This window comes from Toxoplasma gondii, chromosome V (genome assembly GCF_000006565.2).
Source record: "Toxoplasma gondii ME49 chromosome V, whole genome shotgun sequence".
NCBI classification, from domain to species: domain Eukaryota; phylum Apicomplexa; class Conoidasida; order Eucoccidiorida; family Sarcocystidae; genus Toxoplasma; species Toxoplasma gondii.
This window is the reverse complement of record NC_031472.1, coordinates 579,726-607,633: the sequence shown is the minus strand read 5'-3', so window position 1 is coordinate 607,633 and position 27,908 is coordinate 579,726. Positions and strand designations below refer to the sequence as shown.

The 27,908-nt window shown below is 52.2% G+C and overlaps 4 protein-coding genes and 1 non-coding gene across 5 annotated transcripts; 3 read left to right on the top strand and 2 right to left on the bottom strand.

Moving 5' to 3' along the window:
• Positions 1-110: 110 nt before the first annotated feature.
• TGME49_212780 (hypothetical protein) lies at positions 111-11,095 on the bottom strand. Its single transcript, XM_018779575.1, has 7 exons — positions 10,144-11,095; positions 5,572-9,810; positions 5,149-5,251; positions 4,171-4,560; positions 3,267-3,572; positions 1,810-2,716; positions 111-1,487 (listed from the first exon to the last, which is right to left on the bottom strand). Exons 1-7 carry the CDS (start codon positions 10,725-10,727, stop codon positions 1,012-1,014), a joined length of 7,005 nt encoding a protein of 2,334 aa, XP_018637859.1. The 5' UTR covers positions 10,728-11,095; the 3' UTR covers positions 111-1,011.
• A 1,545-nt stretch (positions 11,096-12,640) lies between these two features.
• TGME49_212775 (hypothetical protein) lies at positions 12,641-14,451 on the bottom strand (the record flags this gene model as incomplete). The annotated part of the gene is made up of 2 exons (XM_018779574.1): positions 12,641-12,747; positions 14,094-14,451. 2 exons carry the CDS (start codon positions 14,449-14,451, stop codon positions 12,641-12,643), a joined length of 465 nt encoding a protein of 154 aa, XP_018637858.1.
• Positions 14,452-14,676: 225 nt separating this feature from the next.
• Positions 14,677-20,725, top strand: TGME49_212770 (hypothetical protein). Its single transcript, XM_002370985.2, has 8 exons — positions 14,677-16,207; positions 16,849-17,006; positions 17,211-17,440; positions 17,762-18,298; positions 18,489-18,764; positions 19,056-19,206; positions 19,580-19,786; positions 19,907-20,725. The coding sequence occupies exons 1-8, from the start codon at positions 15,081-15,083 to the stop codon at positions 20,041-20,043; spliced, it is 2,823 nt and encodes a 940-aa protein (XP_002371026.1). The 5' UTR covers positions 14,677-15,080; the 3' UTR covers positions 20,044-20,725.
• Positions 20,726-22,668: 1,943 nt separating this feature from the next.
• Positions 22,669-23,689, top strand: TGME49_212760 (hypothetical protein; the record flags this gene model as incomplete). The annotated part of the gene is made up of 1 exon (XM_002370984.1): positions 22,669-23,689. Exon 1 carries the CDS (start codon positions 23,468-23,470, stop codon positions 23,687-23,689), a length of 222 nt encoding a protein of 73 aa, XP_002371025.1. The 5' UTR covers positions 22,669-23,467.
• A 2,385-nt stretch (positions 23,690-26,074) lies between these two features.
• Positions 26,075-26,147, top strand: TGME49_212750. Its single transcript has one exon. It is a non-coding gene; the product is annotated as a tRNA-Met (tRNA).
• The last annotated feature ends 1,761 nt before the right edge of the window (positions 26,148-27,908 follow it).

Sequence of the window (27,908 nt, the reverse complement as noted above, 5' to 3'; positions counted from 1 at the left end):
GAGGCGGACAAGATTTGCGTGCAGCACGCTTGGATTGCTTCTGTTTCTTGGCGGGGTGAATGAAATAATTTAATAAATCATGGTAATGGAAACGTTGCAATCGAAACCACTTTCGGCGCTACAGCCAGGCTCATGGCGCGCATGCAGATTGTCAATCTGCGTCACGAAGTGTGACACGCAGTGGTGGGTTTTTCGACTCATGTTTGTTTCCCTGGAGTCTTTGTTGGGAAGACAGTCTTGAGAGGGAAATGGCATGGGAGTGGTGCACGAGAAGCATGCAGAACTCGTTCAAGCAAAAAGGAGAAACCGACACAAATCGAGGGATCAATTTTCGATGAGCTCCGCCTGGAGAGCAGCAGACATAAAGCCAGTCAACTGGGCTTCGTCTGCTATTCACCAAGCTCTTCCCAGCCTTGGTAGCGTCTTGTCATCTTTGCACTTCATAATAAATTCTCACGCCCTTCAGTTTGATCGGCGTCACTGTACACCATAGGATCTCTGGAGGCGCTTCGATGGTATCGCCTCAGCTGGCTTTTATTCCTGATTTCTACCGGCGTCGAGACGGAGAAACGCGCATTCAGCGGACTGTTCGTCTCCGCAAGATCCCGTTAAGAACTTCCGCTTCTCACACCAAGAAAGGAAAAGACGAGCCTCGTCCCGTTCCAGTGGGGACGAGAGGATGCGCATTTTCTGCAGTACCTCTCCATATACTCTGGAACTACACGAAACGCTACATGTGCGGATTCTGATCATGTGTGTGTAGATATACGTTTCACTTGCGATTCTGGTACGTCTATAAGCATGCATATACATACGGATAAAAAAAATCGTATGTGTATGTGGCATCGTCATCACGAACTGCAGCGACAACGGAAAAAACTGATTACTCTTAGAACAGACAGGCGGTCACGTACAGTTTCGTTTCATTTGAAGAAAATTTGAGCGCTCAGGAACTGTGGCCTGTGAATCTGCCGTCTGTGCAGGGAATGAAAGCCCCGCAAGGTGTTGAAATTAAGATAGCACCCCATGTTCCCTCAGTTGTCTCCGGAGTTCCTGTACTTTCTCTCGAGCTGAAGATGTGCGAGTTTCCCGCCGAGACTCTGTTAGAAGTTGAGAAATGCTGTCGTAAGAGTTCTTCCCTCCAGAAGGGGCAGTTTGCGGGGCATCGTGCGCTGAGGGAACCGCAGTTTTTTCTGCAAAAATCTGGCCAATGCTTCTTGTCTGCACAAAGTCACCTGAACTGTCGCTCGCCCCTGCGCTTGCTCCAGGGAAAGAGAGCTCCGCCAAACCCGTCTCTTCCAGACCAGACAAGGCTGCCTCTGCATACAGAGCATCTACCGGGGAGTCCAGGAGAGAATCCAGCCTGCTGGGAGATGGTGAATTGCGAGAAAAAACGGAGGCAGAACTTTCTGTAGACCGGCTCTGGTAGGTGCCGACTCCTGTCCGCGGGGAGACAGCGGGAGAAGAGCGGGCCTCAGAGCGAAGACCTGAGACGCGCGACAAACGACAGCCAAGAGGAATCAGGACGGGAGTGGGAGAAGGAACGATGTTGGAGAAAATGACAAAGAAAAACAGAGAAGTGTGTTTGAAGCGTGTTGCCTCGGCAATGTAAAGTACAGCTCAGGGGTGAGGGTACCACGCACACAGACATACCACCAGCCACCAGTTACACAGACTTACAGAAGAAATTTGGCGATGACGCGCGTGTCCACTTGCTCCCAAACCCTCGCAAAGACGATATAAGTGCGTGCAAATCGGGCGCAAGGATACGAACATGTTTGTGCGGGATGTCTTTTTCTGGTGGCCTACCGTCTTTCGTGATCGATGGTTTCTCATCGATGGTCCACGAAACTCCCCGCCTCCGCCTCCCAGCTCCACCAGATGCTTCAACCTTCTTTTCTCCGGTCTCCGTCTCTTGGCGGTTATCCCCCTGAGCGTCCAGGTTGTCCTCATGTGTTCCCAGAATTCGGAGCCGTTCTTCAAGCTGGTCTTCGAGGACTTTGACACTTTCATCCATCGCTCGGAGGTCCTCCGCAATGACGTCATGTTCGTCATCTCTTCGTTCTGGTTGCTGGGCTCTATGGTCCTCGTGTTCCTTGCCTTCCTTGCCTGCCTCTGGCACTCTGTCAACCACTGGCGACTCGCCTGCGTCCCCACTGTGAATCAAATCCGAGACGAAATCAAGCAGCTCTTGCTCCTCTTGCTCTGCGAATTCCGGTGCCGCCCCCACGGGAGCGACGAGGTCCTTTCTCCGAGTCCCGTGCCTCCCCGCATCTTTCTCTGTTGCATTGTCGCGTACCGACTGAGACACGCGCGAGACGGGCGGCAGCGGAAAGGGAGAGGCTACAAAGCCAGGGGCCATCCCAGGTGAGCACAGACTTGCGACCTGCAGTGCATACCCACTTGCGTACGAGTTCGCATGAAACGGACCGAGGCCGGGGTTGACAGGGCCAGAGGACTTGTTGCCCGAAGTCAGCTTCTGAATTTTCTCGAGTTCTGCAATTCTCCCTTGTAAAGAAATCACGAGTGCCTGGAGCTCCGCTTTCTCGGCAGACCACGCCGACGCCCTCTTCTTGTGTTCTGCCCGAACTTGCAGAGTCAGCTGCTTCTGCTTAGCCAGGGCGCTGGCCAGCTTCTGATCGCGCACTGAATCTTGTGCTTGCAGGGACTTCTCGTTAGGGTGACCAACCTGAACGGCGACAGTCCTCACGTCCTTCTGCACAAAACAGCCAGAACACAAACGACCAGACTGTTGCAGAGCCTCCTCGGAACACGTTTGCGCTGTCATACCTACAGCACCTCTCAGAGAAATCTGCAAAACCTTAACTGTGTAGAACCACGCATAATGTGACCCACATTCACTCAGCCTAACGAGCAGACGGGAGGGACAGGTCTTTTTCCATAAAAGCTGATCTCTGAAGATTTCTTCCATCATTCAGCTGCACGAGTTGACAGATCACTGAACGCATGCATGAAACCCAGAGAGATCTAGAAGCGTAAGAGAATGAAACGGCATCGTCCCCGTGCCCCTTCCCCAAGGACCCCCCACATCCCTCTAGTTGCAAACGAAATGATGAGACGACGACCGCGTAAAGAAGCTGAAACAGCAAAAGACATTCATGAAAAACGCTTAAACGTTTTTTCCCCATCTAAGAACCGCTTCCGCGAAAGCTCTGCATCTAAAAGTGAATACCACCGGCCAGTGCTTTATTCCGTATCCACCTATCAGACCGAGTGCTGCATTCGCGGCGTCTGTATCGCTTTACCTGAGGCTGCAAGTCCGCCTGATCTCCTGAATGTTTCACTCTAGCGGTGTCCGTCTGGACTCCACAGGAGACAGACTTGGCGTGTTTCCATATGAGTTCTTTCTCAGCGCTTTCACGGGCTTTCTTGTGTTCCTCAGCTTCGTTTCTCGTGGCCACGAGTGCCGCCTTCACTCGCTCCATGAGCTTCAACATCTCGGCCAATTTGCTCTCCAGCTGTGTCTTCGCTTGCTCGGCGCCACTCAGACGCGTCGTCAAACGCTGAAGTGTCTCCGCCTGGGCCTCACAACGCAAGCGCCACTCCTCAACCTGAGAAGAGTCACACCAAAACGAAAGGTGCTCGCGACGATGGCGGCTGAAATGCAAGCGCATTCGTCATTTGCAAGTTCTACATTCTGCCAAGGTGTTCTGAAAATGAATCCAATTCACGCTGTCCTGAGACACCGCACACCATTTTTAAGATAGCCGATCGAATGATGCATCACTTTGTTCCCGCTCCCACGAATCCCATTCGCTAATCATGGCACGGGTGACCCTCGTGGTTTGTCTCTTCGCTTTCCTTTTGTGTCCTCTTGAGGTTGTCTAAGTACGTCTCATCGGTAGCACTTGTCCTGCCGTTTCTCTCTCGTCTTCCGCCCTCGCTTCCGAACCGTCTCCCCCGACAGTCTCCTATATCAGACCTGAGGCGACTCGGTTCATAGTGTGGCTGTCTTTCTGCTTTTCTCCTCTCTGGCCACTGTTTCCAATCTCTGTCGAGCTTTCCATTCTTCCCATAGTCACTCTCATCTCGGTCACCCTTTTCTCTCTGCGTTTCTCGGGAACTGCCTTGGTGAGATTGCCTTTCTCCTGCTGCACGCCCTCCCTCTGCCGCTCCCTCCCGGTATTCAAGCATATTGCGCGTGCTCACTTGCATGCAGACGATCTCCCTGATTCGTTCCTCTTCCTCTCGCGCCACGCGCTTCCTCGCCACCTCTTCCGTTCTCTCCTTCAACAGTTGTTCAGTGGAAGCCAGGCGTGCCTGAAGGTCAACAATCGTTCCGTGTTCTCGGGACGTTCTTTCTTGCACCGATCTCTTCAAGCTCTCAAGCTCCTTCTCCAAAGCCTCTAGCTCGTGATGTTGCTCCTCATTCTTCTTCAGTCGCTCCCACGCAGGTTGTTGGGCCTTCAGAGCAAGCAGCTGCAGATTCGTACGCGAGGCAGTCTTCAAAATCTGGCGCACTTTTATTTCTTGCTGTTGTTTTTCTTCTTGGAGTGTGGCGTTCTCGCGAACAAGGCGTTCGAGCTCTTTGTGGACTTCCTGGGGAAATGAAACAAACACTCAGAAACTGTCTCATACCAAAGTGCCGAGACGCCATTCTGAGAGAGGGAGAGAGGGAAGGGACTCCCTAGTCCGAGAGAAAAACGCACTCTCAAGTTGCAAAGAAAACCGCTACGTGCAATGGGATTCGTAGACCCCAATGGACACATCGCACCGCACATGCTCAAGGGTCGTGGGAACTCGCTGCTTCGACCTCGCGGAAGAGCGGAAGTGCAAACAGAGCGATAGATACCATGTACATCACAGCTGAAAACTCCTTCACCCTCATACACCTGAAGCGGTACGTACCCGTGAATACATAGGTACATAAATAAGAATGGCAAAAATACACGAGATGTCTCGACACGTACATAGGAACAGAAAACGGACTTCACATCGCCGCATGTCCACCATAACTTGTTTCCATATCACCATGTGGATTTTCTACAGCTTGCCCCATGTGCAGTGACAGCCACGACTCATGCCTGTCCTGCTACTTCCAGATGAAGTCCGACCCCGCACGGGACCTCACAGAAAGAGGAGCGATGCAATTGATTTACTGACATTTCCGCAAGTAAGACAACCTACCTGTACGTGTTTCTGTGTCGCGGAGAGGAGAAGCGCTTGCTCCTCCTTGTGCGCTTCCATTTCTTGACGGTGCCTCTCGGCTTCCAGGTCCTTCTCCGTCGCCCTGAGGACGCAGTCGACAAGACAGCGCCGCACAAATTGCACGACACCTTGTAAACGAAAGAGGCACCAAAACGCACTGGAAAGGATGGGTTCAGACAACTTCGGCGCGTCTGTAGCTCTCCCTTCCAGCTTTTTCATAGGATACCCACAGGTTTTACACTTTTTGCTTCGCGCTGCGTTTGCGATTATAAAGACAGATCCAAGCTCATCCAAACCTAGGTTCTCAGACGGTTTCGTATGTACATGTATACGCGTATAGGTAGATTTATAGATATACTGTACGTTCTTGGGCCATTCTCCCAGGAAGTGAATGGGTCCTACTCGCTTTCTGGTTCGGAGGCAGCTTCGACACTGTCTTGAGGCTCCAAAATTGATTCGCTTTCGAGCGAGCAACTGACGCGACGACCGCTCCAACCTGTCTTTTCTTTTTTTGACTTTTTTGAACTGCCTTGGATTCCGCGGCCTCCGCAAGAGGGAGGAGCCGGAGTGAAGATGGGCTGCTCTATTTCACTCTGATGTGCTTCTTCCGCAGCTTTCTTCTTGTCCTTCTTCCGCCCTCCTCTCCCTTCTTTCGCCTTGACTGCCGCCTTCTTAGTCTCCCCATGTCCGAGTTCTCCCGTCTCTCTTTTCCCTTCGCCCTTTCCCTTCTTTTCGCTTGTCTTTTCTGTTTCCGCGACTCTTTTGCCACTTCCAGATGCCGTCGTTTGCCTCGGATGCGGGCTAGCCGCACAGCGTTCTTCGTCGTGTTCCTCGTTCTCGAAGTCACCCCCGTAGCTAGTGGTTCTCTCTCTGTCCCTCGGAGACGATCCTCCAGCTGTCGTGGTGCACAGAGCCACAGAGCTGGCCATTCTTGAAGGGGGAGAAACGATCCAACTCGACAATTCTTGAGACTGATCTGGAGACTTGCGCCCAGGCCTCTCTGTCTTGAGTCCAGACTGCTTCTTAGTTGCCTTTCCTGTCTCTGTCTCCGACCGTCCACTGTCCCTGGGGCGCCCGGGGGGGGGGACAGGCAACTCTCGTTTCGGAAGTCTGCTGGAGCCGGTGAGAAGCGCTAAAATGGCTGCGCTTCCCGTGCCCCCTTTTCCATTAAGCCGATCCCCTTCTGTCCCTGTGTGCTGCGAGATATCCAGTTGTCTTCTCAACTCCCCTACAGTCGGGAAGCGCACAACCTCAGGTCCCTCAAAGGAAAAGAAGCTCTGGGACTGGCGCTGAGTAGAAGTGGCTATCTCCCGAGGGGTCGTCGGGCGAGATACACACCGCCTCGATGAAACTCCGGAGGCTGAACGACTCTTGGGCCGCTGGTCCCCAATGGATTTACTCTTCTGGAATCCGACACGCTCCTTTAGCTGCCTGCGGACTTCGTTCAATTTGTCTCGTCCGGTGCAGTCTGTCGAGGTTCGTCGAGAGACTTCCGATGCAGCAGGAGTCTCGCCACCCGTTTGGGGGGCCGTCTCCTTTGCCTTTTCGCCTCTGCTTGTCACTGACGCGGCACCTCGGCCTCTTCGCCCAACTGTCGATCCCGTTTCCGAAAGGGTGCGGAGTTTCGGAGTAACACTCGAGACTGGGAAGGCATGTGGCGAATCAGAAGATGGAGAGCACGCAGAACTGCTCTCGACCGCGGAAGGGATTTGAGGGTCACTGCGGTCTGTCTCAGAGAAGCTCCCTTCTTCCTGATGAGGTGCCTGTTGCCGCTCAGGAGAGCATGGCAAACTCGAAGGTGGCATGGTGACAACACTGTTGTCTACTTGGAAGCCGCCAGAGATTCCCGCGAAAAGCGGAACGTGGGAAATGCTGTCTCGTCCTTCTTCGCCCTCCCCTACTCGCATGTGATCGAAAGGCAGGCGCTTCTCCGTCTCTCGTCCGACGAAAAAGGAGGCAACATCTACCCCGTCGAAGCGAGATCCAGCGACAGCAGGCGTGCTCCCCGCAGGACGAAACGCGCTCGCAAGATAAGTCGGAAATTCTCGACTTGCTTCGTCAAATGAGGTTGCCCCATCTGCGGACACACCCTGGAAAGCGTCCAGGGGAAACTCACGAGGACACACCGCCCGCCTCAGTTCCTCGCCGTCTCTTCCCTGCCTCATTAAGGAGATCGTCCAGTCTGTCGCGACTGCGGCACCTGACGCCTTCCACGCGGTCTCCGAGGACCCTCCACCAGGGTGGTCTCTGGGGGAAGGGAGAACTGACCGTATGATGCCATCTCCCGTGTCCAAGGCTCTCGCTGGATTTCCGGAGACTACTGCCGCAGCGGCTGTCCAGAGATTCGACTCAGCCGAAGCGAAACTTGCGTTCTCAAGTCTCTGGAGGATCTTCTCGTTCTCGCGCATGCCCCGAGGAGAGATTTCGGTGAGAGGAAGAGGCTCTTTCGAGTCAGCCGAAGACGACAAAGAGCCTGTCCGGCCGAAAAGCGCCGCGAGGAGACTCCGGGCCGCGACTGCACTCGGCGTCGCACACGCTGACGGTGTGTCGGGCGCAGGAACATTATCGAAGGGCGGCACGAGAGAAGAGACTGAGTTGGAAGGCAGCGAGGCGGGAGGCCGGAGAACGGAGAGAAGCACATCCTGCAGAGCTTCAACAACCTGTGATTTAATATTTGATTTCTCTTTTTTCTCCGCCTCTCCAGTCCCGGGAGGAGACTCGCCGCCATCTTCCTCCCTTGCTGCATTTCCGGCTTCTGCCTCGTGTTCTTCTGCACATTCCTCAGCGGCCTCTTCAGGCGCCAGCGTAGCCACACCTTCTTCCTGCTCTTCTTCAGCTAACTCCATTACATCTCCTTCCGCTTCCTCACTGTGAACTTCTGCCTCCTTTTCCTCCTCGGTAGCTTGACCTTCTGGTGCTACAGTGTCTTGTTCCCCACACTCGCCATTCCCGATGCCGTCCTCACCGTCCGTTCCGTCTTCTCTCTCGCAGGTTTCGCCTGCTTCCTCCTCCGCTTCACCGTCTGTCGCAGCGCGTGGACTTTCTTCCTCTACAACCTGATTCACATCTTCTTCTTCAGCGTCTCCTCTGGGTTCGTGCTCTATTTCTCCTGGCAAGTTCTGCACTTCCGCTGTGTCCCCCTCTTCCTCCGCTTCTGCGTTCTCAGTGAGAATAGGAGTCCGCTTCAGCTCTGCATACTTCGCTCTGTATCGATCTTGCAGGGCCTTCAGCTTCGCGTCGTGTTCCTCAACAGACATGAACCGCATTCCAATTTCTCCTTTGCCGTCCGCCTCGTCGACGCTCATCATTTGCTGAACGCGACCCGCGACACCCGAACCGACGTTCTCTTTCGGCACTACGTTTTCAGAAGACGGAAAAGAAGCAGAGAAAGAAGACGGGGAGGAAGCTGGAGAAGAAAGGCGAATACTTTCAATTCTTGGAGTTGACGTGAGTGTCGAAGCTGTGTCGGCGTCGCCCTGAGAAGTCAGACGAAGACCCGAGGACAGGAGAGCTGCCCGTTGCTTGTCCCCTGTCTCCACCATCTCGCGCGTTTGTTTCCAGGCGGGGGACTTCAGAGATTTCGCACCAAAGGAAGGCGACGATACTGTATCTTCGCCCCAGTCGGTGTCGTCTGCAGAGCCGAATCGTGGAGAACGAGGACTTTTCTTGTCATCATTCGCGCCCATGCCAGATGCCAAAGCAGCGAGCAGCGTCCCTCGGTACGCCTTCCGGGACTCAGTCACCGCCCGCGCTTCTTCCTCGTCTTCGCTTTCATCGGCTCTGCGACCGCCGCGGAAAGCCCCGTAACGTCGGTCTAAGGTGGATAGCTTTTTGTTCACATAGGTCTTCAGTTCAGCCAGCTGCTGCTCCTCGTCTTCACTGTCCTCCCTCGGCGTGTGCCTGGGGTAGGAGCGAAGAGAGACGGAACGAGAGGCGAAGGGCGGCTGTCGGGAGAGTGTGTCGCCTCGATAGAACGCTTCTGCTTCTTCATCTTCACCGTCCCAGAGTCTTCGAGACATTTGCTCGTCGTGGCACTGACCCAGCATCGGGCAGCGATCGCCTTTGTTTCGCTCCGAAGGAAGTTGACTACGTCGGCCCGTTCTCGGCCCTGTCGCCATTGCGACCCGGTGTGCGAAGTCGCTGTCTGCTTCCTCGTCTTCGCCTTCTTCCTCTTCCTGGTCTTCCAGTTCGTCTTGTCCTGGATAGGTATGCAGACCTGCCTGACCGTGAGATCTACTGGAGGTGAACCGGAGTTTCCGGTGACCCGTATCTTCCGCTGAAGCCACACCCCTCAGATGCACCTCGGGACGTCTGCTACTCTCTGCTTCCCTCTCGTCTTCTTCGTCCGACTCGTAGCCTACTGCCTCGTCGTCACTCGGCGCCATGCGGAGACAAGACTGAAAGGCTTCGAGAGACTTCTTCCACTTCAAACGCGGCTCCACCACTGTGGCCATAACTTCCCTCGCGCTGCTTTCTTGGAGTCTTCGTACAGTCGGTTCAACAATTGAGCGCCCCTGACCGCTTTCGGAAGCCTCAGCGTCACCGTGTCGACTGCCTCTGCCCGTAGAGTAGCGGGAGCCGGAGCCATGGTACGAAGCTGCTGAGCGCTGGAACGCAGATGGGTGAGGCTGGCGCAAGTACCTGAAAAAGAGGCACAGCGGCGACCAAGAGACAACGCGTGAGGACACGCACGGGCAAGGGGAAGTTGGCTGCTCGACAGCAAATAAACCGATTCAGCAGTATAGAGCAGGGAAACAACATGAGAGGTACACATTTAGTGAAATGAGTTGTCCCTTGTCCTCAGCAAAGCAGCAGAGGTGGACACTTTGGATGCGCCGCAAGTATGTGTGTGACCGCGTTGCATTAGCTTAAATGTGGTTCGGTAGTCCGAAAGACTGTCTTAATTCTACTCTCGTGATTCGATACTCCGACAGATTGACTATATTCTATTCTCTCATGATGGATCTGACTCGCCTGTCGGGTAAATCGTCGGAGCTCCGATCGTCATCATCCGATTCAGAACATTCTTCCTCCGGACCCGCTCCAGAATGCCCTAGTCTTCTGGCTGAGTCTTGCCCATGGTTCTTCTGCCACAAGGCAGGTGATCGATGTTGAGACAGCGACTGTGTCTCGCCGCGGGTCTTGCTTTCTCCCTCACGCGCCCATGAGTAATACGCATGTTGGCCTCCCTCCTCATCCTCCGTTTCTCCTTCCTCAGATCTGTTGGACTCCTGGTTATACTCCCCAGAGTCGAGATAGGCATGCCCGGCTCGTGGCCGAGTTGCACCTTTGTTGAGGCGTGAAGGAACAGCTGAGTTGACACCGTCTTCTAGAAGAGCATGGGAGTGCGAATGAGAACCACGCGCGCTACCTCTTTGCACAGGATTTCTCGACACCTCGACCCAAACATCATCTTCCCCCGATTTAACTCCACGAGTATTCACGAAGCAGGTCCGAAGACTCGCCAGTTTCCGGCCGTTTTCTTCGTCCGAAGAGGATGATGAAGGATCAGCGCGACGGCCGAAGCCGACGGCTGCGGAGAACCGCTGTTGCGGCATCAAGAGGTCCCAAGTAAGGCACTGGTGCACCTAAATCTGGAGAGAACAGGAAAGCGGGGTGCTCGAATAAAGACTCGAACAAGGACAGCAGCGTACAGCGAAACAGCTTCTACTCGAAGATGTACGGTGAACTGCGGTACCGAGGGGGGGTGGCCCCGGCTCGGCGAGTCTGCAAGACAGAAGTATTCGGAAAGGCATATAACGGTCTAAAAAAAGGTCCAGTGTGCCTCACAGAGACAGCGGGTCCTTTTAGAACATGGAGAATGGCGGATACACAAGAGAGGCGGTTTAACAAGATTGGCTACCCGAGCTCCGATGAGCAGAGGCGCATCGGAAAAAGAATCTGGCGAGCAGGAAAAGAGGAGGGCGGGGCAGATTTAACCCCCCCTGGTTTGTTGTGAAAAGGGATACACCATGACGTGAATGGGTTGCTCTGAAAGAAAAGCGAAAACTAAGGAGGTTCAAATGAGATAGTTCGCTAGAATATCGTAAATCTTCGCGAGGTAACTAGAACAAGAGAAATTTGCCGATGAAGACAAGACACACGATAAGGTACCTGCATGGCTGGTTGAACGGCAGTGATCCACCCCCCTCGCGAGGTGTTACGGCGCGGAACCCCAAACCCTTTGCGCCGTGCAGCGAATGATGGCGGCCTTTGCACGCGAGTGTGGACGACCCTGTCTTGACTCAGTTAACAGAAAAGCTTTGTCTTTTCACTTTCTAGAGTCCGACTCACTAGAAAGGCCGAACTTCACCAGTTTCGACAAAGCAGAACCATCCTCTCCTGGTGTGAAAAAAATCTCTTGTTCTGACCGCAACGCGTTTGCAAGCGTCACGATTCAGTACTGCAACGCCTGGAAAGACGGCAAATCGGTGCCTGCGTTAAGAGAAAGAGATTCCACAAAGCGCCAGAGGCCACTTACTTCGAAACACACACTCACAGCAATTTGCGACAAAGGTCCTGTCGTATTATACCTCGGCTTGAGAGCCTTCCTCAGTGACCACGACCGTCGCTCAACCCAGGCAACTCCGACAAATTTGGCACACGGCGTGCGCCAGAAGCTCCGAACGGCACGCGAAATGAAATGCTCATTAAACCATCTCAGCCATGCAATCTGTTGGAGCTGCGGGAACCCCAAGATGAGGCATACCTCACCGCAAAAATTCTTGGGTAAATGCGCCGAGTCGCGCCGGGAGGCTACTTGGTGCGTCGGTAGCCGACACGGAGTCTGAAAAAACTCGGGTGTCACTTGCCAGAGCTGTGTGGTAAAACAAAAGGCCTGTGTGACAGGGGAGCAGGCAAGTAGAATCAACTAGGCAATGAATCAATGAAAGCATGTCAAGAAAACAGCTCACAGAACCACGGGCTCTGAATTTCAACCCTGAACAAGAGAATCTGTGAAAATGCTGAGGTTCGCGGTGTGACAGAATATGACTATGCTGACCCGGATTCTCTGCTTCTCCGTGTGCTACTGTACGTGCAATGTCCCTTTTGTGACACATTGGACTGTCGAGGGCTGGCATGGGAGGGCAGATCAATTAATATACCGTCAGGGCCTATGTGACACAGGATAACACTTCATTCTGGAACAGCGCCCCCGTGAATAGCCTCGGATGTCCCAAGAGAGATATGTCCTACAAAAAGGCGAATCATAGCCACAGCTCGACAAAAGATGCTCACAGATGAAGGTCGAATGATCAGAATCGAGCCAGAAAAGATGCTGCATGTCAGTGAGCAGAAACGATAACCGGAACAGTAGTATATCGGACGCAATTGTAGTGATGGTCAAGGGAGGGGCCTGCAAGACTGATTGATCGCCATCCTGGGAATCGTGCCCTCGGAAAGGAAGGCGAAAGCTTCAGGATTCCCCCTAAAGCGGCTTCCTCGTTGAAACCCATTTCTGCACATCTAGTCACCAGCATGGTTCATGCCCGGGCAAGAACTTGGGCAAATCACCGCAACTGCCGACTTGTAAGGCCGCAGACACCACTTCGATGGAGGCGACGCATTCAGAAGCGACTGCAAGCACAGATCGGATTCGTAATATTGCACTGATGGTCCTTAGGCATTGAGCCTGGCATGTGCACAGAATAGTATACCGAAAAAAAGGGGCACACCGCAACTGAAGGCTTTGCTCGCTCTTTTTGTCTCCTGGACGTCGACCATTTGCTTCATGGATACCACTGAAGTGGGGATATCAAAATACACAAAGAGAACCCGGCGGCGCCGCTCTCCATGCCGGGTCACAGACAAATTATGCGTTGGGAGGAAGGGAGCACACACAATTGACTGCCAAGGGCTACGTTGGAAGCTGTCCTAGCTGCAACCTGAGTAAATCTGTTCACACGAAGACGCGGACAGAAAGAAGTAGAATACGAACTGTGGGCCACATACGACCAAGTGGCCCTGAATCTGCTATCCATGAGCCACAGAAGGTGAAATTCTGCCACTAGATTCGTGCCACGCCATAGTCCGATGTAGGTGTTTCCCGCCTACGTGAGTTTCATAAAAAATCTACCGAAATTTTCACTGGAAGCCCATTGGGGAGTCATGTGGACCTGGCTTGTACACCATCCGTCTAGCAGGTAACACTGGTAAAGGGCCAGTGAATCAACAACCACAATGCTTACTGAAATCCTGATCGTCAGTGGGATTGTATACACAGTTCTGGCAGTGTTGGCATAGTATGCGGCATCTGAGCTTCGCTTCCCCTAGGGGGCCTATAAAGCAAAGACGGGAAGTGGTTAGTATGCAGTTGCTTTGGCTCGATTGTGTGAGCGCAACTGGTTTATGGAACTAGAGAGGACCATCCTGCTACGCTCTTCCATCGCCACCGAGAACACTGCCAGAATCGCTAATAGCAGTCCACCGAAAAGGTGACAGTCTGTGCGAACCCCCTCCCCCCCACCGTAAAAAGTTAACTCCACTAGAGATTTGGGGCCATCGCGGCACAAGCATCCTCTGTCAGCTTGTGGCCAACACAGAGGGAAATAAAAAGATAGATGGATGTTGGTGACTGCCACGCTTCTTCAGCACCAGGGACCGATGTCTTATACCCTTGCCCCTGCCCTGCGGCGAGCACAAACTGAACAACAGACAAGGGTTCAGTTACGTCGGCTTCCGTTCTACTATATAGAAGATACTGTTATCAAGGCAGAGCGAGTCGGCTGTTGCTTTGGTGAACTCTGCATTACTGTGATCCCCTTGGGGAAGACGACGTGCTTTGGACGCCTTGCAGGGACGTTCCTGGGGCGTGCAGAAGCCCCTGCTCTTCATTGGAAGGTCCGGCTCTGGTCAACTGAGTCCCTCTCTAAAAGTAGAATCGTTAACGGATAGGTCAACGTAAGAAACTATAGGGTCCCTACCTATACACACGGGACTACCCGGGCACGCCACCGCGCCGTCGCGATCGTACAAGACAATTCCATGGTCTGCTCGTGGGGTGGACTTTTGGACACGTGATCCGTAGTGCCATAACATTGCCAAGATGGACAAAGACAGCTGACTTCGAGCCCACGGAGTCCGTCCATTTTGCGCATCATCGCTGCCGTTTTTCTGGAGCACATAGCATTTATCGCACTGGAGACGGGGTGAGACCCATGCGCCGCCTACGTCAAGTGTACTCGTCTCGTCTGTGCCTCTTCGTTGGGTTATGGACATCCCCGTCCTACTAACCGGATTCCTGTTTCGACTGTATTTTGGAAGAAAGCTAGGTTCGGACATCTCTCCGGTCGCTCAAGCGAAAAAAACATCACATTGCACCCTGCCTTGCCCATTTCGTTTCGTCCCGTGGCAAAATCGTGTCCTCCCAGCTAGCTGCTGTTCGCCGAACCTCTGCTGGGTCTTCCTAACTCGTCTCGACTAACACTGCCGGCAACGCCGCAGAGGAGCAGGGTCAGTCCACGCTCATCACATGCTTGGCCGCGCCGCGGCTTGAGAAAACTGTCGCGTAACTAGGCAGCGTGTCGCGATTGTGCTAGCGGCTCCGATATTGTGATGTTCTTCCTGTTCCCGCAGCACCGCACTGCTAAACTCGACGCTCTCTCACACTGCTTGTAGAGGCCACTTTTTGCGCTGTTTTTTGACGGTCACGGCTGCAAGTGCTTTTTCTTCGTCTGCGTAGCATTTTCTCCTACGGGACCCTTGCTCGCAAGACCAAACACCGTCCGAACCGCCATCTGCCACAGGACACGCGTGCGAGCGACGCTGTCCAGAACTCGAGCACATTCCGGGCGGAGACTCTCTCGGAGTTGCTGGGATACGCCAGAGAGTTGCCTCCGCCGAAGTCTTTTATTCTGGTTGCTGGATCTTCTGTCTTATTAGTTTTCTGGTTTCTCCCTTTACCCAACGCGATGGCCGGCCCACTCGCCTTGCAGCCTAGGCAAGGAGACCTTGGCTGCCGCTATGAGAGTAGCGATGCGAGCCAGGGTTTCAGCGGTAGCGTTGCATGGAGTCGCAACACAAGTGGCGACCTTCAGTGTGGCACCATTCCTGGAATGGGTAGAGTGGCTCCGGTTCTTAGCCGCCGTGTAGTTCTGCAGTCTGAGGTAGACGGTAACAAAGGAACTACCAAGCAAGCCGGCGCTGTCCCTGCCAAGCGCGGATATGTGGCTCCCAATCCCCCGCCCGCGTTGCGGAACCGTGCAAAGGAGGAACCGTTTTCACATGAAGATGCCGTTCAGGCGTGCAAAGGGTCTAACCTGTTTTTCTCCAACATTGGCCACGGAAAATGGGGCATTCAGTCCCGCGGTAATGTCACTCAAATCTGCACCTTCGAGGGCACTCTAGAGGATTATTTTCAGATGCGCTCAACTGACGGCAGCAGTGGCGGCGAAGGGTCGTCGTGCTCTGCATCTGAACGGGGATTTTCAGACGACAAGGCCAGCACTGGTGGAAACTCATTCGATGGTGCGACTCACGACAGGAGAACTTCGGATGCTTCTCGACAGTTTTCGCATACCGGTTCGAACGCAAATACTCAGCTCGATGCTGCTTTGGCGGGGAACGCGGGCATCGAAGCCGACGATGAACGGCAGCCTTCCGGCCACAGCACTAGGAGCAGCCTGGTGCCAACAGAGCGAGAGCGAAGCGACGCTTCCCGCGGACCTCTCGTCGAGGCACTTGGAGGCGTGGACCAGACAGGTGCTGACAAGGACGAAAAGTCTGCACCCGGACGGGACCAGTCTGCAGCCAAAGAGCAGAATGAAGGCACCACCCAGGGAGGAGAAAAACGAGGACGTCTGATCACACTGGAGATGAAAGACGGATGTGTGGTGTGGCCTAAAGACCGCCCTGTCATCCCGTTGCCTCACTGGCAGCTCACGAACTTCTCGCAGGAGCCTCTTGATGCGCAGCAATGGGTCCAGCTTCCGACTGTTGGTGGCCTCAGCCCATATGCTGAACTACTGGAAGGACACATGGCCAGTGCTGTTGCCGCCACGGATATTCGCCAGGCACATGCGCCCGGTACCACGAACAGGTAAGAACGTAACACTCGCAAATGCTACGTCGGCGCCTTTCCCCCATGGTACACACCCACCTGCGCGGTTCTGATGCACCAGAGGTACTATACCCACATGAGTACCTAACACAGTGCCCCTCTACATAAATGTCTATGTGTGTGACGGAAAAGGAACTGGTATCAGCTGCAAGGACAGCGCCACTTGGCCCAAGCCAGGATTGGGCGAAAAGTAAGATAAACAAACCAGAGATGAGAGTGCCGCATGAGCGGCCTCGCCGGAGGTTGGCTATCCAGCGCTATCTTCTGCCGCTTCCTCGATGCTCCTTCTGATCCGTGCAGTACCCCTTCGGCACTTTTTTGTAAGGGGGTTCCTCTCACGTGAGCGGTTTGCTGCCAAAAGCAAAGAAGTTTTCCCACACCCCAGGGTGGGGTATCAATTGCAATCGATTTCCGTAGGCGTTTTAGGGGACAACTGGAAAGAGTTGCTGTTGATAATCTCCCCAGCGCGACCGGTCTCTTTGAGGCCCATCATTTGTACTTGTGCTAACAGTCGTTGATATCTTTTGAGTTTTCTATGGCAAATCCGACAACCTAGTTGAAGCCACAGGGAAAGACACTCAACTGACAGACGCCTGTGCTGTGTGCTTCGTGATCCACAGGTATTGGGGATCCTCCACGCCCATGCCGCAGCCAGTGCAAACAACACTTCCCCGTATCAAACTACCAGTTGGCTGCGAGGCTCCGCCACTCAGCGTCCAGATTGGAACGATGCCATTCCTTACACCAGCAAGCGACCAAGCGTCCAATTCTACCTCACGTAAGGTTTCATGCCTTGGACCATCGAGATTTGGCACTCATGTGACAGGATGGGTGCGCACCGTCACGCTTCTCATATGAATGTATTTTTGCAAAGTAGCACATATACCTGCATCATCAGGAATGTACGTGTTGGATGCTGAATGCACCCTCTGTTTACTCTGTAGGTGATTTGTATGCGCTGTTCCATCGCTTTCTTCTGCAGGCCAGGCCAGTCGGCAGGCCTCTGGGACTGTAGGCAGACACCTGGGAAGCACCAAGTCTGTGGGAGGCCCCCTCTTTCCAGCGCTGGGTGGGCAAGCTTGCCAGGGGGCTCCAGGGGCGATGTACACTAATTTCTCGAACAAACACTTCATCCAGCACAAGCCCACTGGCGCCGAAGGCGAGGTGTTGAGGAGCGAAGACAACGGCGCCTCACTGATCGTCAGGCTCAAGGTGAGTGAGGAGGATGACGTGAAGCTGGTCATCTACCGCGTAATGGGAACGGGACTGTCCCGCACGTTCCTTGCCGAAGTTGAACCGATTCTGCCAGAAAGCCCACAGGATATCAAGTCCATGTTCGCAGCGGAGCCGACATTTATAATTGGTTCATGGAAGCATGGTTTTTTTGCTTCTAGCATTTCCACAGCCGAGTCGACCAACATGTTTACGCTGTTTCTTTGCAGTAACATGGCCCTGAACTCTTCATCCAAGAATATGTATACTGCTACCAATTTTGTTATATCCAACACTGCGATTTGTCCTATTCCTTTTCAGAACGGCCGCATCAAGAAATTCGATAGCACCCAGTGCCGTGTAACTAAAGCTGTCTGCACGCCAACCAGAACACCCTCTGATAAGCAGCTCACAGCCGCTGCACATCATCACGCTCTGGCGATGATGATGAATCGTGCGGCGCATGCTGCTGCAGGAAGACCGGGAGTGGCCCCCGCTTTACAGTTTGGAGTTGCAAACCGCAGCAGTGATACGGGCTTAGCGGCAGGACATAGCGCGACCGTGGAGCAGCCCAATGTACACGCCAGCAGTGTGAATCCTCGAAAGCTCTCGATTGACACTCTGTCTCTTATTGGTTCTGCGTCAAAGTCGCTCTTTGGGCTGTTGTCAATTGGTAGAAAGGAGGCTCCCAGTGCCTCCGCTACCGGTGAAAATGGGTCTCAAGCAACCTCGGGCCTACGTCTGTCAATCAATCCCGCTATGAGAGGAGCTGACCAGGTGCCACGAGTCGAAGACTTGGTTAAGTTTGCGCAGGAACAAGCAAGCACGAGCACCGACAATACGCTCGTCGTAGGAGGGGTAAGCGGATGGTGAAAGTGCTGCAGTGGAGCGACTTATCCGGCGCTCAGGGCGGTGTCTGTTGTACAGGCGTTACTTTACCGAATCTCGGCCTGATGTATGTCGCATCAAACGGAAATCGTTTTAGCAGAAGAAAAATGCACATTTGCATGCATATTTCGGGTGCTTTCGCTGTGTTGTCAATGCGCAGCCGACGTCGCATCCGAGCATCCGAGCTGTAGGCAGCCGTGTTGCTGTTGAAGCCGTGCGCACGAAGAGGTACTCCCTTGACGATGGCGAGGAAGGCAACATGGTGCCGGTTTTCTCTCCCGAGTGCCAAGCGCTTCAGTCTCAAGAAGCTGAAGAAGCTCGGTGGCTCCAGGATATGCAGCAGGCTGCGCCGGAGAGCCCCGATGAGATCCTAATGGAACGTCATCGTGCCCTGGAAAAACTAAGACAAATGCAAATGGCAGCTCAGGAAGAGGAGGTAAATTACGTTTCTGTAATCCCTGTCACATGGAAGGAAGGACTCTTCCCCACATCCACATCCTTCGCTTCTTGGTGCCTTTGGTGACCTGATTTAATGGTACAAGTCAACAAATTGCGCGCGCAGTTTGTCTGCGTACACAGGTGTAAACAGACATATGCCGGTAGGACCACAGGCCGATCCAGCGGAGTTTGTGGATGGGACATGTGCATTTTGTTGTCCACCACCAGTTCATGTTGGAATGGTTGACGAATTCCATTTATTGGGAGTGGCTCGTTCTGTTGGGTACAGATCATCTACGCCCAAGATGCACCAGAAGCGACTCTTGCCCCCGGGATCGTAGCTCCTACCATCATCAAGGACAGTTTGGTGGTGGTTCCGAAGGAACACGACGACGTCCGCCAACTCATCCGGGCTCCTGGTATTGTCCATCCAATCGTGGGTAAGCCTCAACCAGAGAGGCGGGGCAATTAATCGAAGCGACATCATGTTCTGACTGAGACCCTGTGTTTCATCAATAAGAGTCAATCCGACACATGATACACTGTTTCACACTGGCCGTACCACGCGAAACGGTAGCCCGGAGCTGGACTCTCTTCTGGTTTGCTTTGTCATGTGGGTCGGCCCCCGGATACCCGAGCACATCTTCAGCGTTGAGCGTGGACAGATGCATCTTCTCGGCGTTCACGTTTGGTGCATACTACGTAGAGTGTGACTTCGGTCCTTGCATTGAAATTATAGAATACACTTGGCTACTGCCTCTGAACAGCGGGAATAGACATGCCTTCTGTGTACCATTTGCTTCCTCTTCTCAGACGTTCCCAAGCTTGAGATAATTCACCCTGCTAGGAATGCACATCCGGCAACAGTACCACAGTTTTCTACAAGTGCTTGCACACCGGATGATGACACGGGCGCCGAGTGGTACGCGAGTCTGCAGCAGCAGGTCAAGAATCAGCTTCTGCACTACTATGCACAAACGGGCAACCTACAAGCCGCCACTGCTGCGGTCACCGGCTCTGGTAAGACAAGAAAAATGATGTACCACTACACCTATCGGTCGAATAGATTTGGACTGCATTGTAGTCGGAGGCAGAGAACGTTCATTTCAGAGCCAATATCACTATATGTGTGTATCGCAGGCATCCATGCACCAGAAATCTACACATCAAACATGCTACCATATTTTGGAGACATGGGCGCATCAGCCGTTCAGAGACGCCAGGCGACGGTACTCCGGGATGAGGCTGATCAGATCGAGTTTGTCCCCATGGCCTGAGCCACAACTGCGGTGCTGAAGAGTGAATTTTTTGACTTGAGGATGTCTGTGGAGGCCAGCTAGTTGTACCTTTTCTCAGCGTATAATTCGGCCGACTCCTCTTCACTACCAAGTTACGAAAGATATCGCATCACGCATTTTCTCGAGTGAAAGCTGGTAAACAACGATCAGCCCTTGTGCTCAAACTTTGTCGATGAGTCCCGCTGCAGAATGTCGTTTCCGTGATTTGTCACCCTTGCCTGGTGAGCAAGCGGTTCCGTATTGCCTTATTTCCGATGGCAACACTCTGAATCGCCTGAATTTCCTCGGAAAATCAAGCTGTGTTAAGTGAGTACCATTACTGTGATAGTACAGCCCCTCACTCTTCGCGAATAAGCGTGTGTTTAGAGGCAGCCCGCATCTTTTCGGTGAAGCCTCGTATGTGCAGATGCACTAGAAAAATTGTTTCCAGTTTAAGGGATCTCTAAAGAACATGGTTGCCAGGGATAGGTCGAGGTGGCCACAATACGATCTGCTGTTTGCGTGGCTGTCGAGACACGAAATTTTCTCCAGCCATAGTCTGTCTACGCTATCCTGCCTCCATCACGGCATCAAGTTCCCGTGTTTGAAGCTTATCGAAATATTGCATCATACGTGTCCCTCATGAAACTCTCGCTCAAAAGTTTTGCTGATAACAGCGCATAAAACTGCGGGCGTACCATGTTGCCCTTACAGCGACGCGGTTTGTCAGTTTGCGGTTGTCTGTGGAGCTATCCTTGGCGCTACTCGTCGATGGCACTACGCAAAAGATTTCATGTGTAATACACAGTGCAGTCGTTCACTACAGCAAACGGGACTGTAAACAGTCACACTTCCACTGGGACCGCAACTGACGTTTGCTACTGATAACTCTTCTTCCACACGTCGAGGCGGAACAGGGCGAAACACACGAAAGCTTTCGCCGCCAAAGTCAAGGTCCGGTCGCACCATTCATTCGTTGTAGCTCGCCCACTTATTCCGGGTGACACTGAATAAAGAAGTTCAGCCAGCTGTCGCGAGAAGAAAGGCCTCTGAGACGGTCATGACCGTGTTGCGTTTCCTGACGTTATACTGCACAGAAGTTTTGATCCCAGAAAATAAAGGTAATTATACCACGAATTTGGAAGCGGTGGCAGAGCCCCGCTTATAGGAAATCGAGGTCAGCAATGTTCATATTATCATCCAGAAGTGGGTGCTTCATAACGGTAACTCCAAAAAGGAGCTGTGCATGGCTGCCTGTGTGAGTCCGCACGAGGCGAATCAGAACTGCAGCAACAGCGAAGCATGGCAACTAAGGCAAATACTTAGTGCGAATTCGTAGCAGAGAGAAACATTAGTTTCAGCAGTTAACCTCACCTTCGTTCGAGTTGCTACTGTTTGACTTGTCGAATGGTCAACCTCACCCAAGAGTTCTAGGACACGAGGCTTCTATGCAGGCAAACAACAGAAAGTATTTCCTTTTTACTTGGACTGGGGCTTATGTAAGTCCATAGCATCAGGCAGCCAGCGGCGCTTACTATCTCTATACTGCTGTCTTTCTGTTCAGATTCACTGCTTGCCCAACCGAATCACTACACAAAAACACTGGAACACCGGCTGCCATCGGTAACCGTCAAGTGAAAGCTAAGTATAAAGAAGCGGATCACGCACGGGGCGGATCCCACCCCGATGTAAACGCTGCTAATGTTTGATGAGTAAAAGGGCTTACACTGGCAGAGAGGACGGATACTCGTTGAAAGGGTATCCCCTTGTTAGTCAAACTGAGGCTCTACCATACCAACTTCAACAGCTCGAACCCACGAGGCTCAACTCGGTGTGCGGACTACGAAGGGGCCCCGCCTTGGTTCCCGACACCTCAGACTTCCTGTTGTTGGCTATCTTGTCTGCAAATATCTTGGTACATACCTATGTATAGGTGCCCTCCCTTTTGCCTCGCCCGAGAGACACTCAGAGAAGGTTTGTGGACGACATTTACCAGCCGACTGCACATAACACCTCTCACTCACTATTTCATAGTGGACAACTGGGCATGGAAAAGTACTAGGCCAACCTAGAACGGCAGGCTCAAAGATATATAGATAAGGGCTGTCGTCCCTGAGTGGACGCTGCGCCGCAGAAGGCTGCAAACGCCACATCTCAGCTGCCAACGATTCCCTTAAGAAGTCCTGCTTAGTCATGCATTCACGAGGACAGGCTGTCTGGAAACGGGTTGTGTCCTGTCTGAGTCAGTTGAGAGCACGTCCTCTTATCATCTGTGTTCCACGTTGGTTCGTGGACTGTGATCACCCTTCTTGTACGGCTCAGTGGCGGGGCAGGTCCACGTGTCGTAACGTCATCCGATACTCAGACTGGCATCTACATCACCAGGTAACGCCTTTTAATACTGGCGGCCAATCAGTCACTACAGATCACCTCCATTTAGCTGTCTACGTGTTTACCCAGACGAACAGTCACATGTGGATTTTGTGGCAGGGAAACGCCGATGAACGACAGCTTGCAGCCGTGGGCGTCACGACAAAGCCAAGAGTTTTTTCAGTGCATGCAAGGGCCCGACATAATTGATAAATGAGTGATTACTCTCACAGGAACTTGCCACATCTATTTCATGTCTCCTTGATTTCTCCTTTTCTTTTCTGATCGGCGTTCACAGTTGTTGCTTGAAGGTGCAGCTCTTTTGTTGCCTCAAGTCATCTAACGAGTGATTGCATGCATTGTTCTTTGTCTTCATTCCTGTTGTCCCTATTGCTCTTCCAATGTGAAAGACCAGTTTTTGTTTCTTGGATTTCTTTGATTGAACTTCTGAGAGAAAGAGCGGATCTGTTCAATTTCGGCTTTTTGGTGTATATGCGTGAGAGAAGATTTCACTTGTGAATGATGAGTTCGGGTTTATCCCAGAATTCTCGTTTGCCACGGCCCAGCCGGTAGCCCAGAAGCCTGGACCCAGCAAACAGTGTGTATTCTTCAGTAACTGTGACCCTTCTCTCCAAAAAAACGCACTCCAGCTTTTTTTCACCTATTATGGTGACAACGTTTACCGTTTGGCGACCTCTGTAATGTACCATGGTGTCCCCTGCGTTTTGCCCCAACAAGCGTCGAGCAGCCGAAAGTGCCGGAACTCAGCGACCTGAGAAATTGCGGTGTTGTCTGCTGTTTGTTGGCTCAAGGTGATCATACATTCTTACAGATACGTAGTCAAGGATCAAGTGGTTGCTGTGGTTACATGATCTGTCTCTTCTCGTACTGATTGTCTGCGCTGCGCTAAGCATCTCACGCCACCGTTGCCACGCACAGTTGCTGCGTCGTTTCTGTGATTACAGTTTTCCTTCTCCATCTGAGAGCGTTTCTGTTGTCTGTTGTCCACTAGAATAAAACCCCCTGTTGTGTGAATCACGAGACTGTTGACAAAATGATGGCCGCAAACCCCTCATCAGCAAAAAAGGGCCCTGTGGTCTGTCGCATGCGGCCACTCCAGGACTGCCTTGCAAAGAATGATGGCGACATTCGTCAGTGCATTGAGGAGGTTAAGTTATTCGAAACGACGTGCAGCAAGAAAATCGAATATGTCCATGATAGAGAAGGCCTTGACGACAACCGGTCGGGACTTTTCAGTGGCAAGAAAGGAGCATAGGTCTCCCCTTTCTGCACAAGAAGTGCGCAGCATAGGAGTTATAACTGCAACAAGGGGTACCGCAGGATATGATCGTCTAGAGAGACAAGCTATTTGAATAAGAGTAGGCAATACACACGCAGATCATGTGTGTCATGTTTTTCGTCTCTGTTCTCGGTGTCAGTCGATCTTTGCGGCCCCGCCAAATACACGGCTGCCCACATTGTTCATTGCGGCCAGACAGTAGAAGGCTGCTGGTACGCATAAGAGAAAGCTTCAGCTTTCTTTTTGAGGTGATGGGACCATTGCGGGTGTCCCCTTACGCGACGCGGAGGTAATCAGGACCTGAAGAAGATTATTAACGGTAAATTTTGGTGCGGAGTTTCTAACGTTCAAACGAGTGTTTGCGTTGCTGATGAGTCTTCATGGTCATCGTGAACACGACGTCGTTCGTCGGTCCTGCAGCGTGCGACACGTAGCTGTGGTACGCGTCATCCCCCCCCAATTCCAGTCTGTTGCCCCATATGCGGCAGAAGTCAGCTTCTTTGAACGACAATTCCAGGCGAGTTTGATGCTGATCCAAGGCGTGCCATCGGTGCTGACTCTGACGAAGACACCAGTATATCTGACGAGTGTTCATCTTTTCTCTTATTACTACCGACCACGTGAGTGGTCCCCACTTGATGCCGTGTAATGCAAGACATTCCGGACTGGTGTAGCCCTGATTGAATCGTCATAAGTGAAACCCTCCGTTGCTTTTACTTAAAAGGGAAAGATTCGGCGATCGGCGATGTGGCTAACTTCGTTTGGTAACAGACGCCGCTAAGCAAACATTCCTCGCTAACTGCATTATGGTATCATCGACAGGCTCAGTATGATTCCACCTTGTATCCATATTTCATGGAGTCCAGTCAGGAACAGAACGAAGCTAGCGGCATTCGTGCAACTTTTCTGCAATGAATGTGTACGAGCATTTGTCTCTACAGACTGTCTGCCCATTGGCTTTAGCACGCAACCGCATGTTTTGCGTATACCGGTTGCTGGAATGTGCGACTCAACAGAGTTCAGTCTCTTTCAAGCTGGCACACGTCAGGGTCTCGATGCCATGATAAACGCAGGCGAAGGAGCGGATACAGCTCATAATCCTGTGTTCCCGGTAGACGCCGTAGAAAAACCAGCATAATCGTGTAGTCTTGGACTGTGTAGACTGGACCTAAACTACTTAATTGTTGTCAGCATCCTGTGACCTGGTTATCGAAGCATCATTTTCTTTTACCAAGCGCAACAACACAGCGCTGAGGACCCGTGACCTGTTGACGAATATTAGTCCAGGGGTCACTTCAGCCACGTTTTTGCTTAGTGCGTACAAGCCCGCTTCCTTTCGAACCTCTTTAAGAAGCCTCGCGAGGAGAAGAAACACCATTGGTATCAGAAGGGCAGCAGTCTGAAGTCTTCTGGTTGGCGGCTCTGTCGCTGGGCTAAGGCACTTTGCTGAAGCCCTGTCAGCCTTGGACATTCGACAGCACACGCACGTCCACATGTCGATTTCGTAAGCTCGGTCATCGCGTCGCATAGTTCTTGTTCTATGCCTCTACGCAACAGCTGGACATTTGGGACTTATTGGAGACGTGGTGTTTCCGTCTTCAGCTTGTGCGGATCCTTGGACAAATCCTGCTTGCACTGGTTGAGCCACGTAAACGGCACAGCCTCACCACTGTTGCAAGTGTACAACCGCAGAACAATAGTGCCCGAACTGCTATCGTACCACGAGAGAACAGAGGATGCAGAATAAGCGATCAACTATCACATTTTCGGAAAACTAGGTATCTTAGTCAAAGAGTTTTTACCACCATTCTTCCTGGAGCTGCGTCGAATGACGAGAGCACCTTCGCCTTCAGAAGTCCACGGCTGCTTCTGCAAGCGATTGAACGTATGGTGTTTCGTGCAAATTTTCATCAGTTTGCCGAATGATTACAATTTCAGCTCTCACAACCTGGTGTCATAATTAATTTCAGTCAGATGAGACTAGATTTTGCAAGTGATGCTTTTCACAGTGTGTGCACTTGCACACCAGATTGATTGTGTATTACAAGATAGAGTGGCGTATGTGTCCAAGCCACTGAATCCCTCATTCTGGCTCTGTATTGTCTAATTAAGGAGCTGTGAACCGATATTTTCGGATAAGTGAGACTCGTGGCGACCGAGCCAACACTACAGTGCAACTCTTGGGACACAAGCATGGCAGAGGGGCTTTGCAGTGATCGAAATCCAAAAGACCAACATCCGAGCCCTCGCTTTTGGGAGCTTTTAAAATGATATTTGGAATTGCTGAAGGCAGAAATTTGCTGCAGCTGTTCACCCAGACAACGAACTCGACAAGGCGGATCCGTGTCCGAGGCTCGACGAGGGCGTTTGGCGCAGTCGGTAGCGCGTGGGTCTCATAATCCCAAGGTCGCGAGTTCGATCCTCGCAGTGCCCAGTGTTTTACCTTTGCATCATAACAATAGTCCCTGTATTGCATGGTTCTTTGCTCTGGCTATGACCTCTTGCGTCGAATCTTCTTTCCCCCCCCTTTACGGCTACAAATCATATTCTCTGGGTCACTGGTAGGTGCGGATCCAGTCGCTGGGGTGACAACACATGTATGTGCATAAGGCACTGATTATGCCTTAATTCGAAACATTCGTCGTCTTGCAATACGGAACACCATGACTACATGAGTTAAAAATGATTACATTGTATCTGCACTGCAGCGTGGAAGGCGGAGCCCTCTTCGACGTCAAAATGCCTTCCTCCTTCGGGCCCCACATGCTGCCGAGTTTTGGATGCCGGTGTTAGCGTTTGTGATTTCAACATCAGAACATCAACACAGTGAATCATCTCTCTTTTTTTCCTCTGAAAGGGCGAATACTTTGGGAAATGTTTAAGGCGCGTAGGAAATTAAGGGCACACGTGAGAAGTTTTTAATAAGTTTCCTTCCTTTCTTGCCAAGGCGGGCCGTTGGCTGAACATCCCTCCGGAGATACAACCGTCGCGCTAGACCACTCAAACCTTGCTGGCGACATCAGGCACACTCTTGAAGAGCTGTAGTCATTAACAACGTTGGTTAAGTATAAGCATAGAACCAATTCGGTAGTTGACGACTACGGCAGGCAACGAATCGGGGTAAGTGGCACTGTGTCGCCTTCCCTCTAGCACACTGCCCTTAATTTCCAGGGCACCGCAGGACGTCGATGGATGATGGTGCGTTTGACCGTAAGTCGGTGAATGTTCACTGTTTCGTTATTCTGGTACGGAAACGTGTGAAACCTTTGACTACCATATTGTGTAACTGGAAAATGTGGAAACCACCACACGCAAGGCACTTTCCACTGACTCTGCTTCTGTCATAAGTTTAGTGCTTGATACGACCACCGACTGCCATCCTGATGCCCTTCGAAGGCCGTAGCTGCTTTGCGCACCAAAAAAATACTCATAGCATATCCCCTTCTTCTTATGCAAAGGGTGGAAGACCGCGACAGCTAATACACGAGAGAGGAGAACGTTCGTGTCCATGGAGCCTAGCTTAGACAGCCCTCCTGGACTGTGAAACGGACTGTGACTTAAAGTGCCGACAATTTATTCCACAGCGGCTCTTTGTGTTTTTGTTTTGGCCGAAAGGTTGTCATACTGTGCATGGTGAACCACTTTCATGTATACGAGAAATGAGGCCTTCTGTTTTCTGTTCGCAACCTGGTGCTGTTGCTGGCTACGGCAGTCAGCATAGTCAACAAGGTGTGCCCCTGATGATCCATGTATTCGAATGGATGATCCTGACCGCCCCACCTGAATACCGCACATGATCGTCCGACGCCACAAAGTGATGATTCAGATACTAGTTTACGCAATGCGAGAGAGGAACACTGAAAGGACGCACTGTCGCTAAGCGTGTGATAGAAGTTTCATTTTGTACTCAGCTGCTCTCTGCTGTCTGCGAGCACGTTATCAAATCTTGGCACTCGAGCATCCGGCTTCAGGTTCAATTGTGCTTACGCAAGCTCGGCATTGCTGCTCGGGCAACCTAAAACGGGGGTTAGGAATGATAGACGCATGTATACGGGTCTCCAACCGCCAGAGACAGAAACAATTTTTGAAGGAGCATACGCCTCTTTCTTTCACGTTGCAGTGTCTCAGAACATTCAGGACTGCCTCCTGAGAGGTGTCTCGTCTTGACTGAGTGTGACCCATCAGAGCTCGTATG

Coding starts and splice junctions, on each gene's coding strand:
- TGME49_212780 (XM_018779575.1), bottom strand. CDS start 10,727: ATGCCGCAACAGCGGTTCTCCGCAGCCGTCGGCTTCGGCCGTCGCGCT. Junction 3,573..4,170: donor GGGAGATCGTCTGCATGCAA/GTGAGCACGCGC, acceptor GACTCTTCTCAG/GTTGAGGAGTGGCGCTTGCG. Junction 2,717..3,266: donor AGGCGGACTTGCAGCCTCAG/GTAAAGCGATAC, acceptor TGTTTTGTGCAG/AAGGACGTGAGGACTGTCGC.
- TGME49_212770 (XM_002370985.2), top strand. CDS start 15,081: ATGGCCGGCCCACTCGCCTTGCAGCCTAGGCAAGGAGACCTTGGCTGC. Junction 17,441..17,761: donor CACTGATCGTCAGGCTCAAG/GTGAGTGAGGAG, acceptor ATTCCTTTTCAG/AACGGCCGCATCAAGAAATT. Junction 18,299..18,488: donor ATACGCTCGTCGTAGGAGGG/GTAAGCGGATGG, acceptor GTCAATGCGCAG/CCGACGTCGCATCCGAGCAT.